The following is a 23,782-nucleotide window of genomic DNA, read 5'->3' as shown; positions in this document are numbered from 1 at the left end:
GGAGTGTCCTCAAATTTTTATTCCCTAGCTAATGTAAAGCTATCTGACTTTTTGACCCCCGACTCCACTCGTGTGCCATGTAATCGTCTTTACAGTGACTCAGCCATTGAAATGTACTGTACTGTCCCCGTGAATACCCTGGCATGCAGATTAGAATTAATTTGAGGTCATTCCTATACTAGAATGTTCAAATGAGCGTATTGGGACTTTTGTGTTCTATATCATTTGTAATCAAATTTTTCTCACAGGACCATTGGGACCTCAAACAAGATTCTCTCAAGCTTAAATGTGTTTCTGTGCAATTTCCTGCTCGTCAGACCTTGTGAGTGACAACACAGTGCAATGAGATTCCTCAATCATTCCTCTTGAAGTAAAGGAATCAGAGATTCAGTCTGAACCTGTTTTCTGCTGAAGTATAGGTGCAGGTATTTCAGCCTGACTGCAGTGCTTTTGAGAGTTCTCCAGTGCTCCACGGTCCATGCACAATTTGTGGAGTGCTGTTGAGTCAGCTTTCTTTTAAAAAGTGAAAATAAAATCACTAATGCGGGTGAATCGACCCTTCCATACCAAGGCATGCACCAGAAGGTACACACATAGGAAAACAAACACACACATCAAGGGCTCTTTGTGATTGTCTTATTGAACAGGCCGTGTGTGGAGCTGGTAGGTAGACGAGGAAATACAATAGAGTCTCAACAGACTTTTGCCAAGTATGGAGCCTGAGGGAGAGAAGACAGGCCAATTGTTTTTCTGTCCAGCACTCAAAGGTTTCCCCTCTCCTCTAAATCAGTGACATGGGTTATACCTATTACCTCCCTCTGTCCGCCATTGAAAACCTTCCCCCTTCCTCTCACTCCATGGCAAAGTGATAATAACCAACCTTTTGAAACATGTTGTTCCCTTCGAGTGATGTGACCTAACATGATGGCGCCTACTAGGTTATATAATAAAATCAATTGCTTTAGAAAAACACTGCTACCGAATGCATTGAGGTTTTAGAGAAACAAAGTCTGACTTTAGGCTACTTTTCACCTAATGTTACAATGATTCTAATTAGCCATTGACATGTTAGACATGGAAGGAACTTCTCAAGAATAAGAGTGTTGTATGTAACATAACTGCAAATGACTCACTCTTTCACATGTCTAGTGTCACATAAGTAAAGACATGAGGACACTAATGAGCATACATTACCTTGATCATCAATGTTCAGGTTTTTGATCATCCACTGTACAATGTCAGAACCTGGAATGGAAAACAACATACATAAATACACCCAAAGCATACTGTACAGCACCTTTTAGCACAGTGATGTAAATTATAGAATGGAGTCGGCCTCTTTATTACGTGCAAATTCCTCTCAGGTAGAATAATTGCGAGGGGGTAATTGTCAATCCAAAACAATATGCTTTTATTACAGCCATTCAAGAGCTTGGAACTATAAAGTTTCATCTACATTTTTGTCCAAATGTAGTTGTTCTGTTCAATGTTCTCTACCTACAGTGGGGAGAACAAGTATTTGATACACTGCCGATTTTGCAGGTTTTCCTACTTACAAAGCATGTAGAGTAGAGGTCAACCGATGAATCGGAATGGCCGATTAATTAGGGCCGATTTCAAGTTTTCATAACAATCGGAAATCGGTATTCTTGGTTGCCGATTTGCTGATTATTATATATTTTTTTTTAAATACCTTTATTTAACCAGGCAAGTTAGTTAAAAACACATTCTTATTTTCAATGACGGCCTAGGAACAGTGGGTTAACTGCCTCGTTCAGGGGCAGAACGACAGATTTTCACCTTGTCAGCTCGGGGGAACCAATCTTGTAACATTACAGTTAACTAGTCCAACGCAATAACGACCTGCCTCTCTCTCGTTGCACTCCACAAGGAGACTGACTGCATTTTAAGCGAATGCAGTAAGCCAAGGTAAATTTCTAGCTAGCATTAAACTTATCTTATAAAAAACAATCAATCATAATCACTAGTTAACTACACATGGTTGATGATATTACTAGATATTATCTAGCGTGTCCTGCGTTACATATAATCTGACTGATAATACAAGCATACAAGTATCTGACTGAGCGGTGGTAGGCAGAAGAGGCGCGTAAACATGAATTCAAACAGCACTTTCGTGTGTTTTTCCAGCAGCTCTTCGTTGTGCGTCAAGCATTGTGCTGTTGACTTCAAGCCTATCAACTCCCGAGATGAGGCTGGTGTAACCGAAGTGAAATGGCTAGCTAGTTAGCGCGCGCTAATAGTGTTTCAAACTTCACTCGCTCTGAGCCTTGGGATGGTTGTTTCCCTTGCTCTGCATGGGTAACGCTGCTTCGATGGTGGCTGTTGTAATTGTGTTGCTGGTTCGAGCCCAGGGACGAGCGAGGAGAGGGACGGAAGCTATACTGTTAATGTGCCTATAAGAACATCCAATAGTCAAAGGTATATGAAATACAAATGGTATAGAGGGAAATAGTCCTATAATTCCTATAATAACTACAACTTAAAACTTCTTACTTGGGAATATTGATGTTAAAAGGAACCACAAGCTTTAATATGTTATCATTTTCTGAGCAAGGAACTGAAACGTTAGCTTTCTTACATAGCACATATTGCACTTTTACTTTCTTCTCCAACACTTTGTTTTTGCATTATTTAAACATGTTTCATTATTTACTTGAGGCTAAATAGATTTTATTGATGTATTATATTAAGTTAAAATAAGTGTTCATTCAGTATTGTTGTAATTGTCATTATTACAAAGTCTTTTTTTTAAAAATAAATCGGCCGATTTAATCGGTATCAGCCCTTTGGTCCTCCAATAATCGGTATCGGTATCGGCGTTGAAAAATCATAATCGGTCTACCTCTAATGTAGAGGTCTGTAATTTTTATCATAGGTACACTTCAACTGTGAGAGACGGAATCTAAAACAAGAATCCAGAAAATCACATTGTATGATTTTTAAGTAATTGATAAGCATTTTATAAGTATTTGATTACCTACCAACCAGTAAGAATTCCGGCTTTCACAGACCTGTTAGTATTTCTTTAAGAAGCCTTCCTGTTCTCCACTCATTTACCTGTATTAACTGCACATGTTTGAACTCATTACCTGTATAAAAGACACCTCTCACACACTCAATCAAACAGACTCCAACCTCTCCACTATGACCAAGACCAGAGAGCTGGGTAAGGACGTCAGGGATAAAATTGGAGACCTGCACAAGGCTGGGATGGGCTACAGGACAATAGACAAGCAGCTTGGTTAGAAGGCAACAACTGTTGGCGCAATTATTAGAAAATGTAAGAAGTTCAAGATGACGGTCAATCAGCCTCGGTCTGGGGCTCCATGCAAGATCTCACCTCGTGGGGCATCAATGATCATGAGGAAGGTGAGGGATCAGCCCAGAACTACACGGCAGGACCTGGTCAATGACCTGAAGAGAGCTGGGACCACAGTCTCAAAGAAAACCATTCGTAACACACTACGCCGTCATCGATTAAAATCCTGCAGCGCACGCAAGGTCCCCCTGCTCAAGCCAGTGCATGTCCAGGCCCGTCTGAAGTTTGCCAATGACCATCCGGATGATCCAGAGAAGGAATGGGAGAAGGTCATGTGGTCTGATGAGACAAAAATAGAGCTTTTTGGTCTAAACTCCACTCGCCCTGTTTGGAGGAAGAAGAAGGTTGAGTAAAACCCCAAGAACACCATCCCAACCGTGAAGCATGGATGTGGAAACATCATTCTTTGGGGATGCTTTTCTGCAAAGGGAACAGGACGACTGCACCGTAATGAGGGGAGGATGGATGGGGCCAACAACCTCCTTCCCTCAGTAAGAGCATTGATGATGGGTCGTGGCTGGGTCCTCCAGCATGACAAACACCCGAAACACACAGCCAGGGCAACTAAGGAGTGGCTCCGTAAGAAGTATCTCAAGATCCTGGAGTGGGCTAGCCAGTCTCTAGACCTGAACCCAATATAAAATCTTTGGAGGGACCTGAAAGTCTTTATTGCCCAGCGACAGCCCCGAAACCTGAAGGATCCGGAGAAGGTCTGTATGGAGGAGTGGGCCAAAATCCCTGCTGCAGTGTGTGCAAACCTGGTCAAGAACTACAGGAAACGTATGATCTCTGTAATTGCAAACAAAGGTTTCTGTACCACATATTAAGTTCTGCTTGTCTGATGTATCAAATACATATGTCATGCAATAAAATGCGAATTAATTACTTAAAAATCATACAATGTGATTTTCTGAATTTTTGTTTTTTTAGATTCCGTCTCTCACAGTTGAAGTCTACCAATGATAAAAAAATTACAGACCTCTACATGCTTTGTAAGTGGGAAAACCTGCAAAATCGGCAGTGTATCAAATACTTGTTCTCCCCACTGTATATAGTACTCTAAATATCCCAATGCATGTTTTTGAATTCAAAAGAATAGTAGATAAAAATTGCTGACACCATTCAAATCAGAACATTAAAGCCAATTATCTCAGAATCATCTTTTTGCAGATAGAACCTTAGAGTCCCAAGCTCTCTCATTAGAAACACCCTAACTCTGTTCCCATTAATACAAATTACACCCCTGATAAGAGTGGCTGGAACAGTCATGGCATAACCTGTCTAACTAACGCTAAGCAGGACAACTTAATACATATACACTGATTATATCAAACATTAGGTGCCCTCAGAACAGCCTCAATTCGTCGGGGGATGGACTCTACAAGGTGTCGAAAGTGTTCAACAGGGATGATGACCCATGTTGACTCCAATGCTTCCCACAGTTGTGTCAAGTTGGCTGGATGCCCTTTGGGTGGTGGACCATTCTTGATACGCACGGGAAACTGTTGAGCTGTTGAGCTCGAAAAACCCAGCAGCGTTGCAGTTCTTGACACAAACCGATGCGCCTGGTACTTACTACCATACCCTGTTCAAAGGCACTTAAATATTTAGTTTGCCCATTCACCCTCTGAATGGCACACATACACAATACATGTCTCAATTGTCTCAAGTCTTAAAAATCACTCTTTAAACTGTCTCCTCTCCTTCATCTACACCGATTGAAGTGTTTTGTCACATACAAGTGACATCAATAAGGGATCATAGCTTTCACCTGGTCAGTCTATGGTTATGGAATGAGCAGGTGTTCTTAATGTTTTGTATACTCAGTGCATAGTGTAATGCTGAAGAGTCGCCTACACTCAATGAGACATCTTATCTGCAGTACATCAGTGTTACCGATGTAGTTAGTTAGTTAAGGCTAAAACAACTGGACAGAATAGAATACGCTTGGAAAGTGGAAATGTAAAAGAACGTCAAAAAGTAAACATTGCTGGAGACACCTTGCCATTTTGGAGACTAGAGGTAACTAATTAATGGTAAATATGTGAATTTGTTCACCTCACAGTTATCCAAGATGCCAGATAAAATTGTTTACAGTTAGTTAACAATCGCTCCTACTGTCACCCTGATCTGTTTCACCTGTCGTTGTGATTGTCTCCACACCCTTCCAGGTGTCGCCCATCTTCCCATTTATCCCGTGTATTTATACCTGTGTTTTCTGTTTGTCTGTTGCCAGTTCGTCTTGTCACGCCAACCAGCGTTTTTGTGTCAGAGCCTGCTTTTCTCGAGTCTCTCTTTTCTCGGCCTCTGTGGTTTTTCACCCTTGCCGGTCCTGACCCTGTACACACCCGCCTTACCACTGCCTGCCCCTGAGCCCTGAGTCTGCTGTCCTGTACTGTTGCCCAACCTCTGGATTACTGACCTCTACCTGACCTGAGCCTGCCGTCCTGCACCTTTGCCCCTGTTGCTGTAATAAGCATTGTTACTTCGACACGCTCTGCATCTGGGTCTTACCTTGATATCTGAAAACGACACTATTTTCAGCCTGACCACATTAGCCAGACATAGGATATGTTACTTAAATTTGTGTACCTCCATTTAGTACATGTTACGTTACAAATGGAATAATGGTCTGGTTACTTAAAGTTGCAATATGTAACTTTTTGGGTGACCCGACCAAATTCACATGTGGGTTATAGATCTGTCATTCTCATTGAAAAGAGAAGTATTAGATATGTTCTATGTGCGCTATTTCTATGCATCCTGATCTTAAGTTTCGTTTTTGCTTCTTTTACATCATTTTTGACATGTTAAAGATATTTCACAGTGGGTTAGATGGTACAATGATACTCTACACTATACTTGCTTGCTTTGTCACATACACTGAAATTAGGTGAACTATTAGAATTTTTGCAATGAGGAAATGACGGAGCAATTTCTGCATAGTGCATCTTTAAGACCGAAATGAAAGTAGGGAGGTTGGTCAAGGAGTATGGGTGGGCGTATAACGCAACTGTCAGAGACAACTGTGGCATTTTATATAACACTTCCCCTAACCATACGTTAATTCTCCTAAATGTTACAGATGTAGGATCTTAATTTGAGCCAGTCCATTACAAAAATGAATTTGTTGCTGCAAGGTTCCTTATCAAGTTCTCCACATGAATACTGAAGCTCAGCTTGTCATCCACCCACATTCACAAACATTTGTACTTGCTCTATGTACAGTGAGGGATGATTTTGTACATTTGCCCACTGACAAAGAAATGATCAGTCTATAATTTTAATGGTAGGTTTATTTGAACAGTGAGAGACTGAATAACAACAAAAAAATCCAGAAAAACACATGTCAAAAATGTTAGAAAGTGATTTGCATTTTAATGAGGGAAATACGTATTTGACCCCTCTGCAAAACATGACTTAGTACTTGGTGGCAAAACCCTTGTTGGCAATCACAGAGGTCAGATGTTTCTTGTAGTTGGCCACCAGGTTTGCACACATCTCAGGAGGGATGTTGTCCCACTCCTCTTTGCAGATCTCATTAAGGTTTCGAGAAGTCATTAAGGTTTCGAGGCTGACGTTTGGCAAGTCAAATCTTCAGCTCCCTCCACAAATGTTCTATGGGATTAAGGTCTGGAGACTGGCTAGGCCACTCCAGGAACTTAATGTGCTTCTTCTTGAGCAACTCCGTTGTTGCCTTGGCCGTGTGTTTTTGGTCATTGTCATGCTGGAATACCCATCCCCACGACCCATTTTCAATGCCCTGGCTGAGGGAAGGAGGTTCTCACCAAAGATTTGACGGTACATGGCCCCGTCCATCGTCCCTTTGATGTGGTGAAGTTGTCCTGTCCCCTTAGCAGAAAAACACCCCCAAAGCATAATGTTTCCACCTCCATGTTTGACGGTGGGGATGGTGTTCTTGGGGTCATAGGCAGCATTCCTCCTCCTCCAAACACTGTGAGTTGAGTTGATGCCAAAGAGCTCCATTTTTGTCTCATCTGACCACAACACTTTCACCCAGTTGTCCTATGAATCATTCAGATGTTCATTGGCAAACTTCAGACGGGCATGTATATGTGCTTTTTTGAGCAGGGGGACCTTGCGGGCACTGCAGGATTTCAGTTATTCTCGGCGTAATGTGTTACCAATTGTTTTCTTGATGACTATGGTCCCAGCTGCCTTGAGATCATTGACAAGATCCCCCCATGAAGTTCTGGGCTGATTCCTCACTGTTCTCAAGATCATTGCTACTCCACGAGGTGAGATCTTGCATGGAGCCCCAGGCCGAGGGAGATTGACAGTTCTTTTGTGTTTCTTCCATTTGCGAATAATGGCACCAACTGTTGTCACCTTCTCAACAAGCTGTTTGGCGATGGTCTTGTAGCCCATTCCAGCCTTGTGTAGGTCTACAATCTTGTCCCTGACATCCTTGGAGAGCTCTTTGGTCATGGCCATGGTGGAGAGTTTGGAATCTGATTGATTGATTGCTTCTGTGGACAGGTGTCTTTTATACAGGTAACAAGCTGAGATTAGGAGCACTCCCTTTAAGAGTGTGCTCCTGATCTCAGCTCGTTACCTGTATAAAAGTCACCTGGGAGCCAGAAATCTTTCTGATTGAGAGGGGGTCAAATACTTATTTCCCTCATTAAAATCGATTTAAAACATTTCTGACATACATTTATCTGGATTTTGTTGTTGTTTGTTGTTGTTATTCTGCCTCTCACTGTTCAAATAAACCTACCATTAGGTTTATTGTCAGTGGGCAAACGTACAAAATCAGCAGGGGATCAAATACCTTTTTCCCCTCACTGTCCATCCAATGTTCAGTTGTGGCCAAAAGTTTTGAGAAGGATACAAATATGATTTTTCACAAGTTTGCTGCTTCAATGTCTCTAAACCCAGATTGTTTGGGGTTTTTGTTTGTCCACCCGCCTCTTGAGGATTGACCACAAGTTCTCAATGGGATTAAGGTCTGGGGGGTTTCCTGGCCATGGACCCAAAATATCAATGTTTTGTTCCCTGAGCCACTTAGTTATCACTCTTGCTTTATGGCAAGGTTCTCCATCATGCTGGAAAACGCATTGTTCATCACCTGGATGGTTGGCAGAAGTTACTCTTGCAGGATGTGTTGGTAAGATTCTTTATTCATGGCTGTGTTCTTAGTCATAATTGTGAGTGAGGCCTCTCCCTTGGCTGAGAAGCAACCCCACATATGAATGGTCTCAGGATGCTTTACTGTTGGCATGACACAGGACTGATGGTAGTGCTTACATTGTCTTCTCCGGACAAGCTTTTTTCTGGATGCCCCAAACAATCGGAAAGGGGATTCATCAGAGAAAATGACTTTACCCCAGTCCTCAGCAGTCCAATCCCTGTACCTTTTGCAGAAATCAGTCTGTCCCTGATGTTTTTCCTGGAGAGAAGTGGCTTCTTTGCTGCCCTTCTTGACACCAGGCCATCCACCAAAGGTCTTCGCCTCACTGTGCGTGCAGATGCACACACACCTGCCTGCTGCCATTCCTGAGCAAGCTCTGTACTGGTGGTGCCCTGATCCCACAGCTGAATCAACTTTAGGAGATGGTCCTGGCGCTTGCTGGACTTTCTTGGGTGCCCTGAAGCCTTCTTCACAACAATTGAACCGCTCTCCTTGAAGTTCTTGATGATCTGATAAATGGTTGATTTAGGTGCAATCTTACTGGCAGCAATATCCTTGCCTGTGAAGCCCTTTTTGTGGAAATCAATGATGGCGGCACTTGTTTCCTTGCAGTTAACCAAGATTGACAGAGGAAGAACAATGATTCCAAGCACCACCCTCCTTTTGAAGCTTCCAGTGTGTTATCCGAACTCAATCAGTATGACCGAGTGATCTCCAGGCTTGTCCTCGTCAACACTCCCACCTGTGTTAACGAGAGAATCATTGACATGATGTCAGCTGGTCCTTTGTGGCAGGGCTGAAATGCAGTGGAAATGTTTTTTGGGGATTCAGTTCATTTGCATGGCAAATAGGGACTTTGCAATTAATCTGATCACTCTTCATAACATTCTGGAGTTTGTGAAAATTGCCATCATACAAATGTAGGCAGCAGACTTTGTGAAAATTAATATACGTGTCATTCTCAAAACGTTTGGCCACAACATGATTAGTAACATGCCTGGCATTTGAAAATAACATGAATTTTGTTTTACCCAAATTCACAACCAGCCTCAAATCATACAGATTCTGTTGTATGGTGCTAAATGCTCTTTGGACCTTTTCAAATGCTAAAGAAAAACTACCACCACTTGAATAAAGAACAGTATCATCTGCATAAAAATGAACATCCGCTGTTTCAATATAATCCTACATTGTTGATTTATTGGGCCAAAAATAGAACATTTGGGAACACTTGAGCACAACTCTAATACACATTGTGTATGATTTTATAGATAATTGCTAAACCAATCTAGAACATGACCAGTCATTCTACAACATTTTAACCTTTGCACCAACACAGCATGGTCCACGGTGTCAAATGCCTTCGACAAATCAATAAAGACAGACACACAATGTAATTTCACATTTAGTTGATACCAGTTCCAATCTGTCAGTGCCACTGACTGACTGGCTAGCGCTTAGCTAGCTAACGTTAGCTATTATATTTTTCACAATTCAGGTCATAGGTAGCTAGCAAACTAATGATTTGTCGAAACACTTTTATTTTTATGTGAATACATTGCTGTCTTTTAATACCAAGATGCTAGTCAATATGCTAGTGTCACAGTTCAGTAGCATTTTAGCTAGTACAACAGCTATGGGGTGATAAATGAGTGTAACATCTTGTCCTGTGAGGATCCGAATGGGTCAGATCAGCTTGGCAATGGATGACAATAACCAGACCTCTCTCACCCACAGAAGAGGGGAGTAGGGAACTGGGCCGATTTGACAGCTCACACCCTGCTGTAAATTAAAGGAAACGGAATCTAGGGTCTCCCTCTCCAGTATTAACTTCTTGGATATAGGGGGCGCTATTTTAATTTTGGGATGAAAAACATTCCCGTTTTAAACAAGATATTTTGTCACGGAAAGATGCTCGACTATGCATATAATTGACAGCTTTGGAAAGAAAACACTCTGACGTTTCCAAAACTGCAAAGATATTGTCTATGAGTGCCACAGAACTGATGTTACAGGCGAAACCCAGATAAAAATCCAATCAGGAAGTGCCGCAATTTTTGAAACCGACTCATGCCAATGACTCCTTATATGGCTGTGAATGGGCCACGAATGAGCATAGGCTTTCTGTCGCTTCCCCAAGATGTCGACAGCATTGTTACGTATTTGTAGGCATATCATTGGAAGATTGACCATAAGAGACTACATCTACCAGGTGGTCGCTTGGTGTCCTCCGTCGAAATGATTGCGTAATCTCCAGCTGCAGTATTTTTCCGTTTGCTTCTGATGAGAAACCAACTGTCACGACTGATATATTGTCGAATAGATATGTGAAAAACACCTTGAGGATTGATTCTAAACAACGTTTGCCATGTTTCTGTCGATATTATGGAGCTAATTTGTAAAAATGTTTGGCGTTGTAGTGACTGCATTTTCCGTTCTTTTTCTTAGCCAAACGTGATGAACAAAGCTGAGCTATTTTGCCAACACAAATAATATTTTTGGAAAAATGAACATTTGCTATCTAACTGAGAGTCTCGTCATTGAAATCATCCGAAGTTCTTCAAAGGTAAATGATTTTATTTGAATGCTTTTCTTGTTTTTGTGAAAATGTTGCCTGCTGAATGCTAGGCTTAATGCTATGCTAGGCTATCAATACTCTTACACAAATGCTTGTGTAGCTTTGGTTGAAAAATATATTTTGAAAATCTGAGATGACAGTATTGTTAACAAAAGGCTAAGTTTGCGTTTCAATATATTTATTTAATTTCATTTGTGATTTTCATGAATAGAAAAAGTGGTAATGCGCTTGAGGCTATGATTACGCTCCCGGATACGGGATTGCTCGTCGCTAGAGGTTAACCAAAGGAATGTTCCTTTGTCTACACAGAGTCTTCCCGACAAAACTCTAACACGTTAAACAAGTGAATTCTGGAACAATATTTCTAACCTAAGAACGTGGGGAATGGTCGGAGATGATCTATTGAAAACTAATGTCACATTGGTTTTTATTTTGTGATGTCATTAAAAAGGTTATAAAGGAAATACTGTAACTTGAAAGTATATCCCCCTTTTCTGTCAAGTTGCCATCCTTAACATTATATATGAAATGTGAAAAATTATAAAAGTATTTTTGTTAACTTCTTATGGCTGGAGTGCAGTAAACTGCCCAGAGTAAACTGCCTGCAACTCAGGCCCATAAGCTATGATATGCATATGACTAGATTTGGATAGGAAACACTCTAAAGTTTCTAAAACTGTTTGAATGATGTCTGTGAGTATAACAGAACTCATATGGCAGGCAAAAACCTGAGAAAAAAATCCAACCAGGAAGTGGGAAATCTGAGGTTTGTAGTTTTTCAACTCTTTGCCAATCCGCGTTGGTGTAAATTTGGTCCGATTGCACTTCCTAAGGCTTCCACTAGATGTCAACCGTCTTTAGAACCTTGTTTGAGGATTCTACTGTGAAGGGGGAGAGAATGAGAGCTGTTTCAACCAGAGGTCTGGCAAAGTGCCATGAGCTCAGTCAGGCGTGTGCCCGTGAGAGGTAGCTGCATTCCATTGCATTTCTAAAGACAAAGGAATATTCCGGTTGAAACATTATTGATTATATAAATCGTTTGACATGTTTCTGCGAATTGTAACGGAACTCTTTTGACTTTTCGTTTGGCTTGCGCATCGTGAATTTGGATTTGTGAACTAAACACGTGAACAAAAAGGAGATTTATTTGGACATAAATTATGGACTTTATCGAACAAAACAAACATTTATTGTGGAACTGCGATTCCTGGGAGTGCATTCTGATGAATATCATCAAAGGTAAGTGAATATTGTGAATATAATGCTATATCTGACTTCTGTTGACTCCACAACATGGCGGGTATCTGTATGGCTTGTCAATCTCAACATGAGGTGAAGAAGATAAACTAACCTCCCAGACTAGACCAGAACATCACAAGGCTTCAGCTGTGCGTTTAAAGTGATTCAAACTCTGACTACTGACACGAAGTGAAGAGAGGAGAAAACTCCCCTATCAGCGACAATTACTGGTAAGACTGACCAGCTGTCCTAAGTCAAATATCTAGAAAATCGAATCTAATGGGGATCATCCTAATACTCTCCAAATCATCCTACTGTACTGCTCTTCTCAAATCACTGTAGCTTATTACGCTCATCACCAATGCGAACCGTCGACACGGCTGGCTAGCTATCTTCCAGAGTGAACAACGGTAGAAGACGGGGAAAGGGTAGATGCCTTTCAGACACTCAGAGCCATACACGCTTGCCGCTGAAAGGCCAACAACCTTCCTAAGGAGGGCTGGTTGCGACAGAGATGAATGTTGAACAAAGGCCTTCACACGTAACGAGGCTGTTGATGTGCAAGGTATATGAGAATAGTTAAAAAATGTATCAATGATATGTGTTCCTTTTTCTCTCCCCCCCAATCCCCCCGCCCCCTTGTGTAACAAGCCGCCATATGTTGTCAGTCCGTTAGGGACCTTTTTCTCATGTATTAAGTGTATGTTTATTCTGTGTTATTATTGAGTTAGCTAGTAAATGAATAATTAAACAAATGTGTATAGTACTGAATCATGAGTAAGGCTGGGGTTTTAGCAGATGCATGAGGTTATGACGGTTCAGAATGATGATATGATAAGAGGTTATGATTTAATACGTTGACAGTTTTATGGATGTGATAGGTAAAGTCCTGTAGTGTTGAATTTGGGAAATGGTAACTCTTTTAACAACCGTTTCGTGGTGCCCTAAATTCCTAATGAGTTAATTGTGTAATAATTAAGCATAGTTAGTTGATTCGATAAATAATAGTCATCAGATTACTGAAAGTAAAGTCACAACAATCTTCAAGGTGATAAGGTGAGCAAATGCATGTATTATTCTCATAAATGTAGCCCGTACATTCATTCTTTGAAACAAATTATATACTTCATGGCTTTAAACTAGTAGATAGCTCATCTTGATCAAGTATTGTTCCTTCTCTCTTTCTAGAATGAGTCAGTTACAAGGCAAAGATACAGATTTGAGGCCTTCAATCAAATTAAGGACAGAGAAATATGTGTGCACCAGACAGGTCAAGTCGTCTTGCATGCATGGCTTTTTTGGTTATTAAGGTTGGGCTATGGATAATTATCCTGCCACCAGCGTGTGAAGTCCACCAGAATACTTGGAAGTATTCTATTTCTATTTCTAGTGCAACTGAGTGACTGATGAGTGGAACAACATAACACAATATTAAGTCATAAAGGGTGAGGCATTGGGTGCGGATACGGTGGGAACCGATGTGAATCTGAGCAAGTGTGATGTCATTCATGTTTCATTAATGTTTGTGGATATGTTTGTAAATGTTAAGTTGTCTTTTGTTTTTGTCAATGTGTGTTTTTGTTTGTCAAAAAAAACTACAACTAAAATAATATTACAAAAAATATATACTGAACAAAAATATAAACGCAACACGTAAAGTGTTGGTCCAACGTTTCATGAGGTGAAATAAAAGATCCCAGAAATGTTCCATAGACACAGAAATATTATTTCCCTCAAATTCTGTGCCCTAATTTGTTTACATCATTGTTAGGGAGCATTTCTCCTTGGCCAAGATAACCCATCCACCTGAGAGGTGTGGCATTTCAAGAAGCTGATTAACCAGTATGATCATTAAACTGCTGCACCTTGTGCTTGGGACGGTAAAAGGCAAATCTGTGCAGTTTTGTCACACAACAAAATGCCACAGATTTGGCAAGTTTTGAAGGAGCGTGCAATTTACACTCTAACCCTAGGAATGTCCACCAGAGTTGTTGCCAGAGATTTAAATGATCATTTCCAACATTGTTTCAGAGAATTTGTCAGTACGTACAACCAGCCTCACAACCACAGACCACATGTAACCACGCCAACACCGAACCTACACATCCGGCTTCTTCACTTGCGGGATCGTCTGAGATCAGCCACCTGGACAGCTGATGAAACTGAGGTGTATTTCTGTCTGTAATAAAGCTGGGCCTGGCTCCCCAGTGGGTGGGCCTATGTCTGCGCCACCTGCCCAGTCATGTGAAATCCATAGATTAGATTTAGTTAAATTGACTGATTACCGTATATGAACTGTAACTCAGAAAAATCCTTGAAATTGTTGCATGTTGCGTTTCTATTTTAGTTCAGGATAAAATGCTCTGCTTTACTACAGATTGATTAGGACTTCTACATTTTAAACCCATTTTAAACAAATGAAAATATGATTTATATTTGAGATTCTTCAAAGTAACCACCCTTCGCCTTGATGACAGCTTTGCACACTCTTGGCATTCCCTCAACCAGCTTCATGAGGTAGTCAAGTGGAATGCATTTCAAATAAGAAGTGTGCCTTGTTAAAAGTTAATTTGTGAAATTTCATTCCTTAATGAGTTTGAGCCAATCAGTTGTTGTGACAAGGTGGGGGGGGTAAACAGAAGACAAGATATTTGGTACAAAACCAAGACCATATTACAGCACGAACAGCTCAAATAAGCAAAGAGAAATGACAGAACTTTGTTATTTTCTTCAGTGCAGTTGCAAAAACCATCAAGCGCTATGATGAAACTGGCTCTCATGAGGGCCGCCACAGGAATGGAAGACCCAGAGTTACCTCTGCTGCAGAGGATCAGTTCATTATCACTGTGTGAATCAGGCCTTCATGGTCAAATTTCCGCAAAGAAACCACTACTAAAGGACATCAATAATAAGAAGAGACTTGCTTGGGCTAAGAAACATGAGCAATGGACATTAGACCGGTGGAAATCCGTCCTTTGGTCTGATAAGTACAAATTTGAGATGAACGGATAATCTCCACATTTCCCACCGTAAAGCATGGAGGAGGAGGTGTTATGGTGTGGGGGTGCTTTTCTGGTGACACTGTCTGTGATTTATTTCGAATTCAAGGCACACTTAACCAGCACGGCTACCACAGCAACAATTGTAGGATATGTACACACACACTCAACCCCTTTCCCCGCAAACAACCATAAACTTAGATGCTCAACAGTCATTCCATCCCAGAGCTCAACTCAAGGAAGGACTTGATTAATGAATGCATACAGTTGCAGCTGTATGAGAAAGCATGCAAAATTGAGCAAAAACAGGCAAACATGGGGATATTTGATTAACCATGGTCAAGTACTAGGTGATGGAGATCAGATACACCCCCTTCCCCTGAAACACCCACACGCTGGTCACATGTTGTGACCATATACCCAAGCATCTATGTGCAGTCAGACATATGATGATTTTGTGCCACCAGCGCCACAAGAATGTGTACCCTCTCTGAATGTGTGACCCCCTCCCCATGGGATACTGCAGCTCGTGTTTCCAGCACTGTCTGGGTGGGGGCACCCCACCGGAATCCCCACCGGCTGGGTACAAGGTCGTCAAGGTTCACATTAGCAGCTTTGAGAATTGACTTGTATATTATGCTCTCCCCTCAGGGGGCTTTGGTTTTGTAGAACCAACCCTGCCAGGCAGGCTCGGAATCTTGAGGGGGCGTTTCTGCTTTAGTATGTCTCCGATCACATTCATCTTTCTGATGTGGCTGCGTATAGGCTACTTACAGTAAGCACATAAAACATTTAAGGACTTCTCCTTAGTGTTTGGGTTGCTCAGGTGTGTGTCTAGGGTATAGGGTTGTGGACCATTCCATCATGATAGGACAGTAAATAAATAAACTATATTCATAATTTATTTTAAATGTATATCCCATAACTGCAAGAAATTGAAAGCTCTCTCTCACAACCCTACTCAGAAACACACATGGACTCTGGGATTTGCAACCCCTATCGTTTTTCACTCACTTAACTAGATCACAGTCTTCAAGGACAAAACTTTGCTTCGCCAGCCCAGAGAGGAGCAGGGCCAAGATCTTCTCTCTGAAATGCAGGTATAGTTTGAAATGACCCTGCTGGTGGGGTCTCAGGTGCTCATTTATTTATAGCCTGAAACAATTAATTTATTCACTAAACATTCTTCTCTCCAGATACACAAGGTGACATTGCTTTAAGATTTCTGCCAGTGATCCTCCCAACATCAGTCTACAAAATAGGCAGGAAGATATTCCTACCCAGCTTCAATGAGACCAGACAGTCCTTAATTGACCTGCAACCTGTAAGTTTAAATAGTGGATAGGCATTGGGAGATTGATGGGGAAATTAAATGGCATTTTGTAAATCTTGAATGAAAGGAACAGCATTCCAAAATCTGTTACGCATAACAGAACACTTCAAGACATAAGCTAGGTTTCCATCCAATTTGCGACAGATTTTAATGCAAATATTTAAAAATCTGCATGAAATAATATGTGCGTTTCCAGCATACAGACTTTTTGCAGATAAAAGGCTGACGTTTTGCAAATACAAATAACTTTCACCGTTAAATTCTCATGTACCGGAGAAAATTCAAATTAGTTCAATCGCATGTTCAACTCTACTGATAGTTTCGTCACAAATTGTTGCATTATATACAGGGTGTGGGTCCTTAAAAGGTCTTAAATTAATTTATCTAAATGAACTTCTCTGGGATATGTGGGATGCTAGCCAACAGCCAGTGAAAGGGTGCCAAATTCAAACAGAAATCTCATAATTAAAATTCCTCAAACATACAAGTATTATACACCATATTAAAGATACACTTCTTGTTAATCCAGCCACAGTGTCTGATTTCAAAAAGGCTTTACGGCGAAAGCACACCTTGCGATTATGTTAGGTCAGCGCCTAGTCACAGAAAACCACACAGCCATTTTCCAAAGAAGGAGAGGTGTCACAAAAGACAGAAATAGTGTTAAAATTAATCACTAACCTTTGATGATCTTTACCGGATGGCACCCCCAGGACTCCATGTTAGACAATAAATGTGTGTTTTGTTCGATAAAGTTCATCTTTATGTCCAAAAACCTCATTTGAAATTGGTGCGTTATGTTCAGAAATGCATGGTCTCAAACAAACATCCGGTGAAATTGCATAGAGCCACATCAAATGACAGAAATACTCATCATAAACATTGATCTAAGATACAAGTGTTATACATACGATTATAGATAAACTTCTTCTTAATGCAACCGCTGTGTCAGTTTTTTTTTAAACTACGGTAAAAGCACACCATGCAATTATGTTAGGTCAGCGCCTAGCCACAGAAAAACCTAGCCATTTTTCAACCAATCAGAGGTGTCACAAAACTCAGAAAGAGCATTATAAATATTCACTTACCTTTGATGATCGTCATCGGAATGCATTCCCAGGAATCCCAGTTACACAATAAATGTTTGTTTTGTTCGATAAAGTCCATCATTTATGTCCAAATACCTCCTTTCTGTTCGCGGTTTCTGATGACAATTATCCCGCTTAAGGGATGGGTAGCGTCAAGAAGTTAAGGAAGGAAATCCTGGTTGACAATGAAACGACTGAACAAATGAATAATGAAACAGCACAGCAAGTAAGTGAAAGAAATAGCTTTTTATTATGTTTTACTGGTAATGGGGACTTACGTAAATGCCAAAAAAATAACTTTTTGGTCAGTGTGGTGTGTGTGTGTGTAACCTTTATTTAACTAGGCAAGTCAGTTAAGAACAAATCCGTATTTACAATGATGACCTACCCCAGCCAAACCCGGATGACTCTGGGCCGATTGTGCGCCGCCGTATGGGACCCAATCACGGCGCAATGTGATACGGCCTGGATTCGAACCAGGGACTGTAGTGATGCCTCTTGCACTGAGAGGCAGTGCCTTAGTAAACACACACACATGGACACAGTGGTCAATTTAACTGTACTAGAATGCTTAAAAGGCAGCAAAAATGTTTAATATCGGTTAACAGTATCGTTGTCACGTATACTCCCTCTCCAGCCTCTAGGTCATCAGGCTGCTGATTATCCCACACACCTGTCATCATCGACAAGCGTACCAGTTTCCTTAACTTCTTGACGCTACCCATCCCTTATGCGGGATAATTGTCATCAGAAACCGCTGAATAGCATAGCGCCACAGTCAAATATTACCTCAAATATTAATATTCAGGAAATCACAAAATATTGCAAAACACACGCCTTTTGTTAATCCACCTGTCATCTCAGATTTTGAAATTATGCTTTAAAGCGAAAGCAATCCAAGCGTTTGTGTAAGTTTTTTGATCGCATGACAAAATATTAAGTACACTTAGCATCAGGTAGCTTGGTCACGAAAATCAGAAAAGCAATCAAATGAATCATTTACCTTTGATGATCTTCAGATGTTTTCACTCACAAGACTCCCAGTTACACAACAAATTTTCCTTTTGTTCCATAAAGATTATTTTTATATCCAAAATACCTCTGTTTGTTTGGCGCATTATGTTCAGAAATCCATAGGAAAGAGCGGAAATGACAACGCAGACGAAAATTCTAAATAATATCCGCAATGTCCACAGAAACATGTCAAACATTTTTTATAATCAATTCTCATGGTTGTATATAATCGATAATATATCAACGGCAAATGTCTTTATCAGTAGGAGAGGGAAAAACAATAGCTGTCCAAATTCTGTTGCACGAGCAAACTCATGTGACCACCTGACGCGATGTTATCTTTCTGGCTCATTTTTCAAAACAAAAGCCTGAAACTATGTCTGAAGACTGTTGACACCTTGAGGAAGGGATAAGAAAAGGAATCTAGTTGATATCCCTTTAAATGGAGCAAAGGGAAGCTATAGAACATGGAGTTTTTCAAAATAGAAGCCACTTCCTGGTTTGATTTTTCTCAGGGTTTCGCATGCAGTATCAGTTCTGTTATACTCACAGACAATATTTTGACAGTTTTGGAAACTGTTTTCTATCCTAACTGTCAATTATATGCATATTCTAGCATCTGGTCCTGAGAAATAGGCTGTTTACTTTGGGACCGCTATTTTTCCAAACATAAAAATAGCGTCCCCTAGCTTCAAGAGGTTAACTTCTTTGGGGTAGTAGGCAGTATTCAGAAGTTTGGATAACTGAAGTACCCAAAGTAATCTGCCTGTTACTCAGGCCCATAAGCTATGATATGCATATAATTGGTAGTATTGGATAGAAAACACTCAAGTTTCTAAAACTGTTAAAATAATCTGTGAGTATAACAGAACTGATATGTCAGGCAAAAACATGAGGAGAATCCATCCAGAATTTTTTTGTTTGTTGTTGAGCTCACCACTGATTATAATGGCTGTCTATGGGAATATAAAAGGAATACCTCCTTGATTGCAGTTCCTAGGGTTTTCACTAGATGTCAACAGTTTTTAGAAAGAGTTTCAGGCTTGTTTTTTGAAAATGAGCTAGAATTTGTAGTTTTTGTAAATGGCTCACATTTTGGCTGTAGTGTTGTGGTGCGCGTGGATGAGAGCGTTATTTATCTCCGGTAATGAACATACTATTCTCTGTCTTAAATTGTATTGTTTATTTACATATTAGGGTACCTGAGGATTGATTAGAAATGTTGTTTGACTTGTTTGGATGAAGTTTATTGGTAACGTTTGGGATTCATTTGTATACATTTTGAATGAGGGAAACAGGTGGATTGCTGAGTCAAGCGCGCCAACTAAACTGACTTTTTTGGGGATATAAAGGACTTTATCGAACAAAAGGACCATTTGTGATGTAGCTGGGACTCTTTGGATTGCTAACAGAGGAAGATCTTCAAAGGTAAGTGATTTATTTTATCGCTATTTCTGACTTGTGTGACGCCTCTACTTGGTTGGAAAATGTATGTAATGCTTTTGTATGCGGGCCGCTGTCCTCAGATAATCGCATGGTGTGCTTTCGCTGTAAAGCTTTTTTTAAATCTGACACAGTGGCTGGATTAACAAGAAGTTAAGCTTTTAAACGATGTAAGATACTTGTATTTTCATGAATGTTTAATATTAAGAATATTGTATTTAGAATTTCAGGCTCTGCAATTTCACCGGATGTTGGCCAGGTGGGACCCTAGCCCAAGAGGTTTAATGCATTTGAGCCAATCAGTTGTGTTGTGACAAGGTTTGTGGTATATATGGCAAGAACAGCTCCAAAAAGCAAAGAGAAATGACAGCACATCATTATGACATGAAGGTAAATCAATCTGGGACATTTCAAGTCATTTGAAAGTTTCTTCAAGTGCAGTCGCAAAAACCATCAAACGTTATGATGAAACAGGCTCTCATGACCACCGCCACAGGAAAGGAAGACCCAGAGTTACCTCTGCTGCAGAGGATAAGTTCATTCGAGTTAACTTCACCTCAGATTGCAGCCCAAATAAATACTTCAACGTTCAAGTAACAGACACATCTGAAAATCACCTGTTCAGAGGAGATTGCGTGAATTAGGCCTTTATGAAGATTTACCACTACTAAAGGACACCAATAATATGAAGAAGAGACTTTCTTGGGCCAAGAAACACACACAATGAATGGACAGTAAACTGGTGGAAATCTGTCCTTTGGGCTGATGAGTTACAATTTGAGATTTTTGGTTGTAACCGCCGTGTCTTTGTGAGATGCAGAGTAGGTGAACGGATGATCTCCGATCTTCTCATTTTGTCTGTCATAATTGAAATGTACCTATGATGAAAATGACAGGCCTCTCTCATCTTTTTAAGTGGGAGAACTTGCACAACTGGTGGCTGTTGAAATACTTTTTTGTCCCACTGTACCTCATACCCCTGTACATCGACTTGGTACTGGTACTCCCTGTATATACTGTAGCTATGTTATTTTGACTCGTTATTGTTACTCTTTATTCGTGTCACTATTTCAATGTTGTTGTTTTTTATATTGAACTCTGCATTAGACCCAAGCCACCCCCTGTACTCGGACTTGGAACTACTCCCCTATGGGCGCAGGTATAGGGCACCCCTCAGCAGGAAAAACAGAACTAGACAATCATTTGTGCCAGGTGTGAAATCCCTCCTAAATAACTCGGGCTAATGTTCCTATAGTACTGTTTTTATTTATTTACTTTTCTGCTCTTTTGCACACCAATATCACTGCAACAAAACTTCCCCATGGGGCAATAAAGTAAGTAAGTAAGTAAGTATTGTTGGAAAATTACCTGTATGTAAGTATTTCAGTGTTAGTTTACAAAGCATGTGACAAATAACATTTAATTTGATTTGCTCCTTTGAGAACCCTCTTTTAAAGTCACTGATATCTCTTCTTCTGGCCACGGTAGCCAAAATAATGGCCAACTGGGAATTTATATACAATAAGCAAGATGGGATGTTACTTGCTTAATTAACTCAGGAACCACACCTGTGTGGAAGCAGCTGCTTTTAACATACTTTGTATCCCTCATTTACACAAGAATTTCCTTTTTTTTGGCAGTTACCCGTGTGTATGAAAAAACCCTAAAAAAAAGGTGACATTCTTTCCTATATCCAAAATGCTGGAGTATAGAGCCATGTTTAAAATATGTAGCTTCACAGTCCAAATAAATCTGGAGGAGAGTTGATGTGTGTCTCAATTAACACATTATTGAACTGCAGCTATTACTAAATAGAGGGCATTTCATTTTAACCGAATGCTGAGCAACACTGAATAAGAATGAACAGAACAGCTCATCCATTCATCCTGTGGCTGTGCTATTCATTTAGTCATCTCGGCCCCGGAGTGCTTTACTGTTCCAGGAACCCTACTCGCATTACATCAACTGTTCTGTTTGTATACTCTGGGGAAAGTCACTAGTGACATACTTAAGTGATAATGCCCGAGAAGCCGGTGTTTAGAGGATATATTGGCACGGGTGTTGATAGGCCTGAGATTAAGTCGAGGGCCGCCAAACCGTGCCAATATATCCTCCAAACACCGCCTTTGAGGGCATTATCACTTTGTTACAATGGGTTACCAACATATTCAAATAATGATTGACAGATGGTCATTAAAAACATTATTATGATGAATTAATTCATACTATTTCATCCTTCCAGAAGATATAGTCCCGAAACAAATCTAGGGTTGCTACCCAAGCCGGCTGGTTGTTCGTTCTATTTGTTCGGTTGCCAGAGACACGACCCAGTCGTTCAGTCTTTTTGTTCTGTACCTATGGACGCGACTTAGTTGTTCATTCAAAATGTTCCATTGCCATTCTGGCTGGCAATGTTCTTATCCCTTGCTAGCCAACTATGGCTAACTTACAGTCACGTCAAACAGTGCAGACAGAAAAGCAACAGTAGCTGCATTTGTTTTCTAGTGACATTTATATGGATACATCCATAACAATGAGCTAATGAGGCACGATTTCGCCTGGCATAGAAAATGTGCTCTCTCATTAGGACACTGTTGTTCAGAGGAGCTAGCCAACAACACAGCTAACACAATGAATTCAAACTGAAGCTGGAAAGACTGCAAACTAGCTGCACATGTTTCGTTTGACATTTTTTCAATTGACATTTCTTTGTATATATCTATAAAAATGATGCCAGCTGATTCATGATTTCGACTGACTGAGAAACACTGCCTGCTTCTCTCTCTCATCCCGACTCCTGACCCCTACACGTGCATTACTATGGGACACTTGGAGATTGAATTTGAATATTGAAACAATGTTACAAATGTCGGAGAGCCAGACAACAAAGTTTATACAAATCTCCGCTGTTGAAAACTAAATGTTTTCTGGAAGAAATGTGAGATAATGTCTCGATGCTTTTTATAGTGGAGATCAAGTTGATAATTTTATCTCAGCCTGCCTATGCTGGTGAAACAGTGGATTGGGCTGTCAGATGGAACAAAGTACATAGGCATTTTAAAGTCATAGATTTAGCACGTGGTAATTTGTGAAATAGACACCGGCTGGAATGCGCTTTCAACCAATCAGCATTCAGGATTAGACCCACCTGTTGTATAATGAATAATATCAACTAAGAGACACCCTGGCCGATTCCAGATCATATCTGTTGTTTGCAGTCCTGCAAAGGGAATAAGCATACCACTTTTTTACAAGGTGTTATAGAGAACAAGCCACATTTATAAGGCTATCTAGCCTTTCCAATTTCCATATGCATTGTTTTTAGCTGTGAGTTTTTGTTACTCAGCCTTAGGTTCTCTTTTCAGAACTCTGGACAGTTCCCTGCAACATTATTCTGTCTACTCTCTGGTTTACGTAAATTAGTTTTCAGAACCACCGACGGCACTCCAAGTCAGTCAGAATCCAAAAGTCCTTATTACCTGGCATTACCATTTTAATATACACTGAGTATACAAAACATTAAGAACTCCTGCTCTTTCTATGACATCGACTGACTAGGTGAGTCCAGGTGAAAGCTATGATCCCTTATT

General features: G+C 40.5%; 1 protein-coding gene across 2 annotated transcripts in view; it reads right to left on the bottom strand.

Annotated features, from left to right (window-relative positions):
• LOC118399754 (regulator of G-protein signaling 7) overlaps positions 1 to 23,782 on the bottom strand; it is a 117,703-nt gene that overhangs the window by 20,413 nt on the left and 73,508 nt on the right. Inside the window, exons 4-5 of one of the 2 annotated variants that reach the window (XM_035796006.2) lie at positions 23,341 to 23,412; positions 1,195 to 1,245 (exon numbers count right to left, since the gene is read on the bottom strand). In XM_035796006.2, coding sequence (XP_035651899.1) covers positions 1,195 to 1,245; positions 23,341 to 23,412 — 123 coding nt within the window. The remainder of the gene's footprint in view (positions 1 to 1,194; positions 1,246 to 23,340; positions 23,413 to 23,782) is intronic. The other variant, XM_035796010.2, reaches the window with a different exon arrangement.

Source organism: Oncorhynchus keta, chromosome 2 (genome assembly GCF_023373465.1).
Source record: "Oncorhynchus keta strain PuntledgeMale-10-30-2019 chromosome 2, Oket_V2, whole genome shotgun sequence".
Lineage (NCBI taxonomy): Eukaryota > Metazoa > Chordata > Actinopteri > Salmoniformes > Salmonidae > Oncorhynchus > Oncorhynchus keta.
The sequence above is the reverse complement of the archived record's forward strand: the minus strand, read 5'-3'. Positions and strand labels throughout refer to the sequence as shown.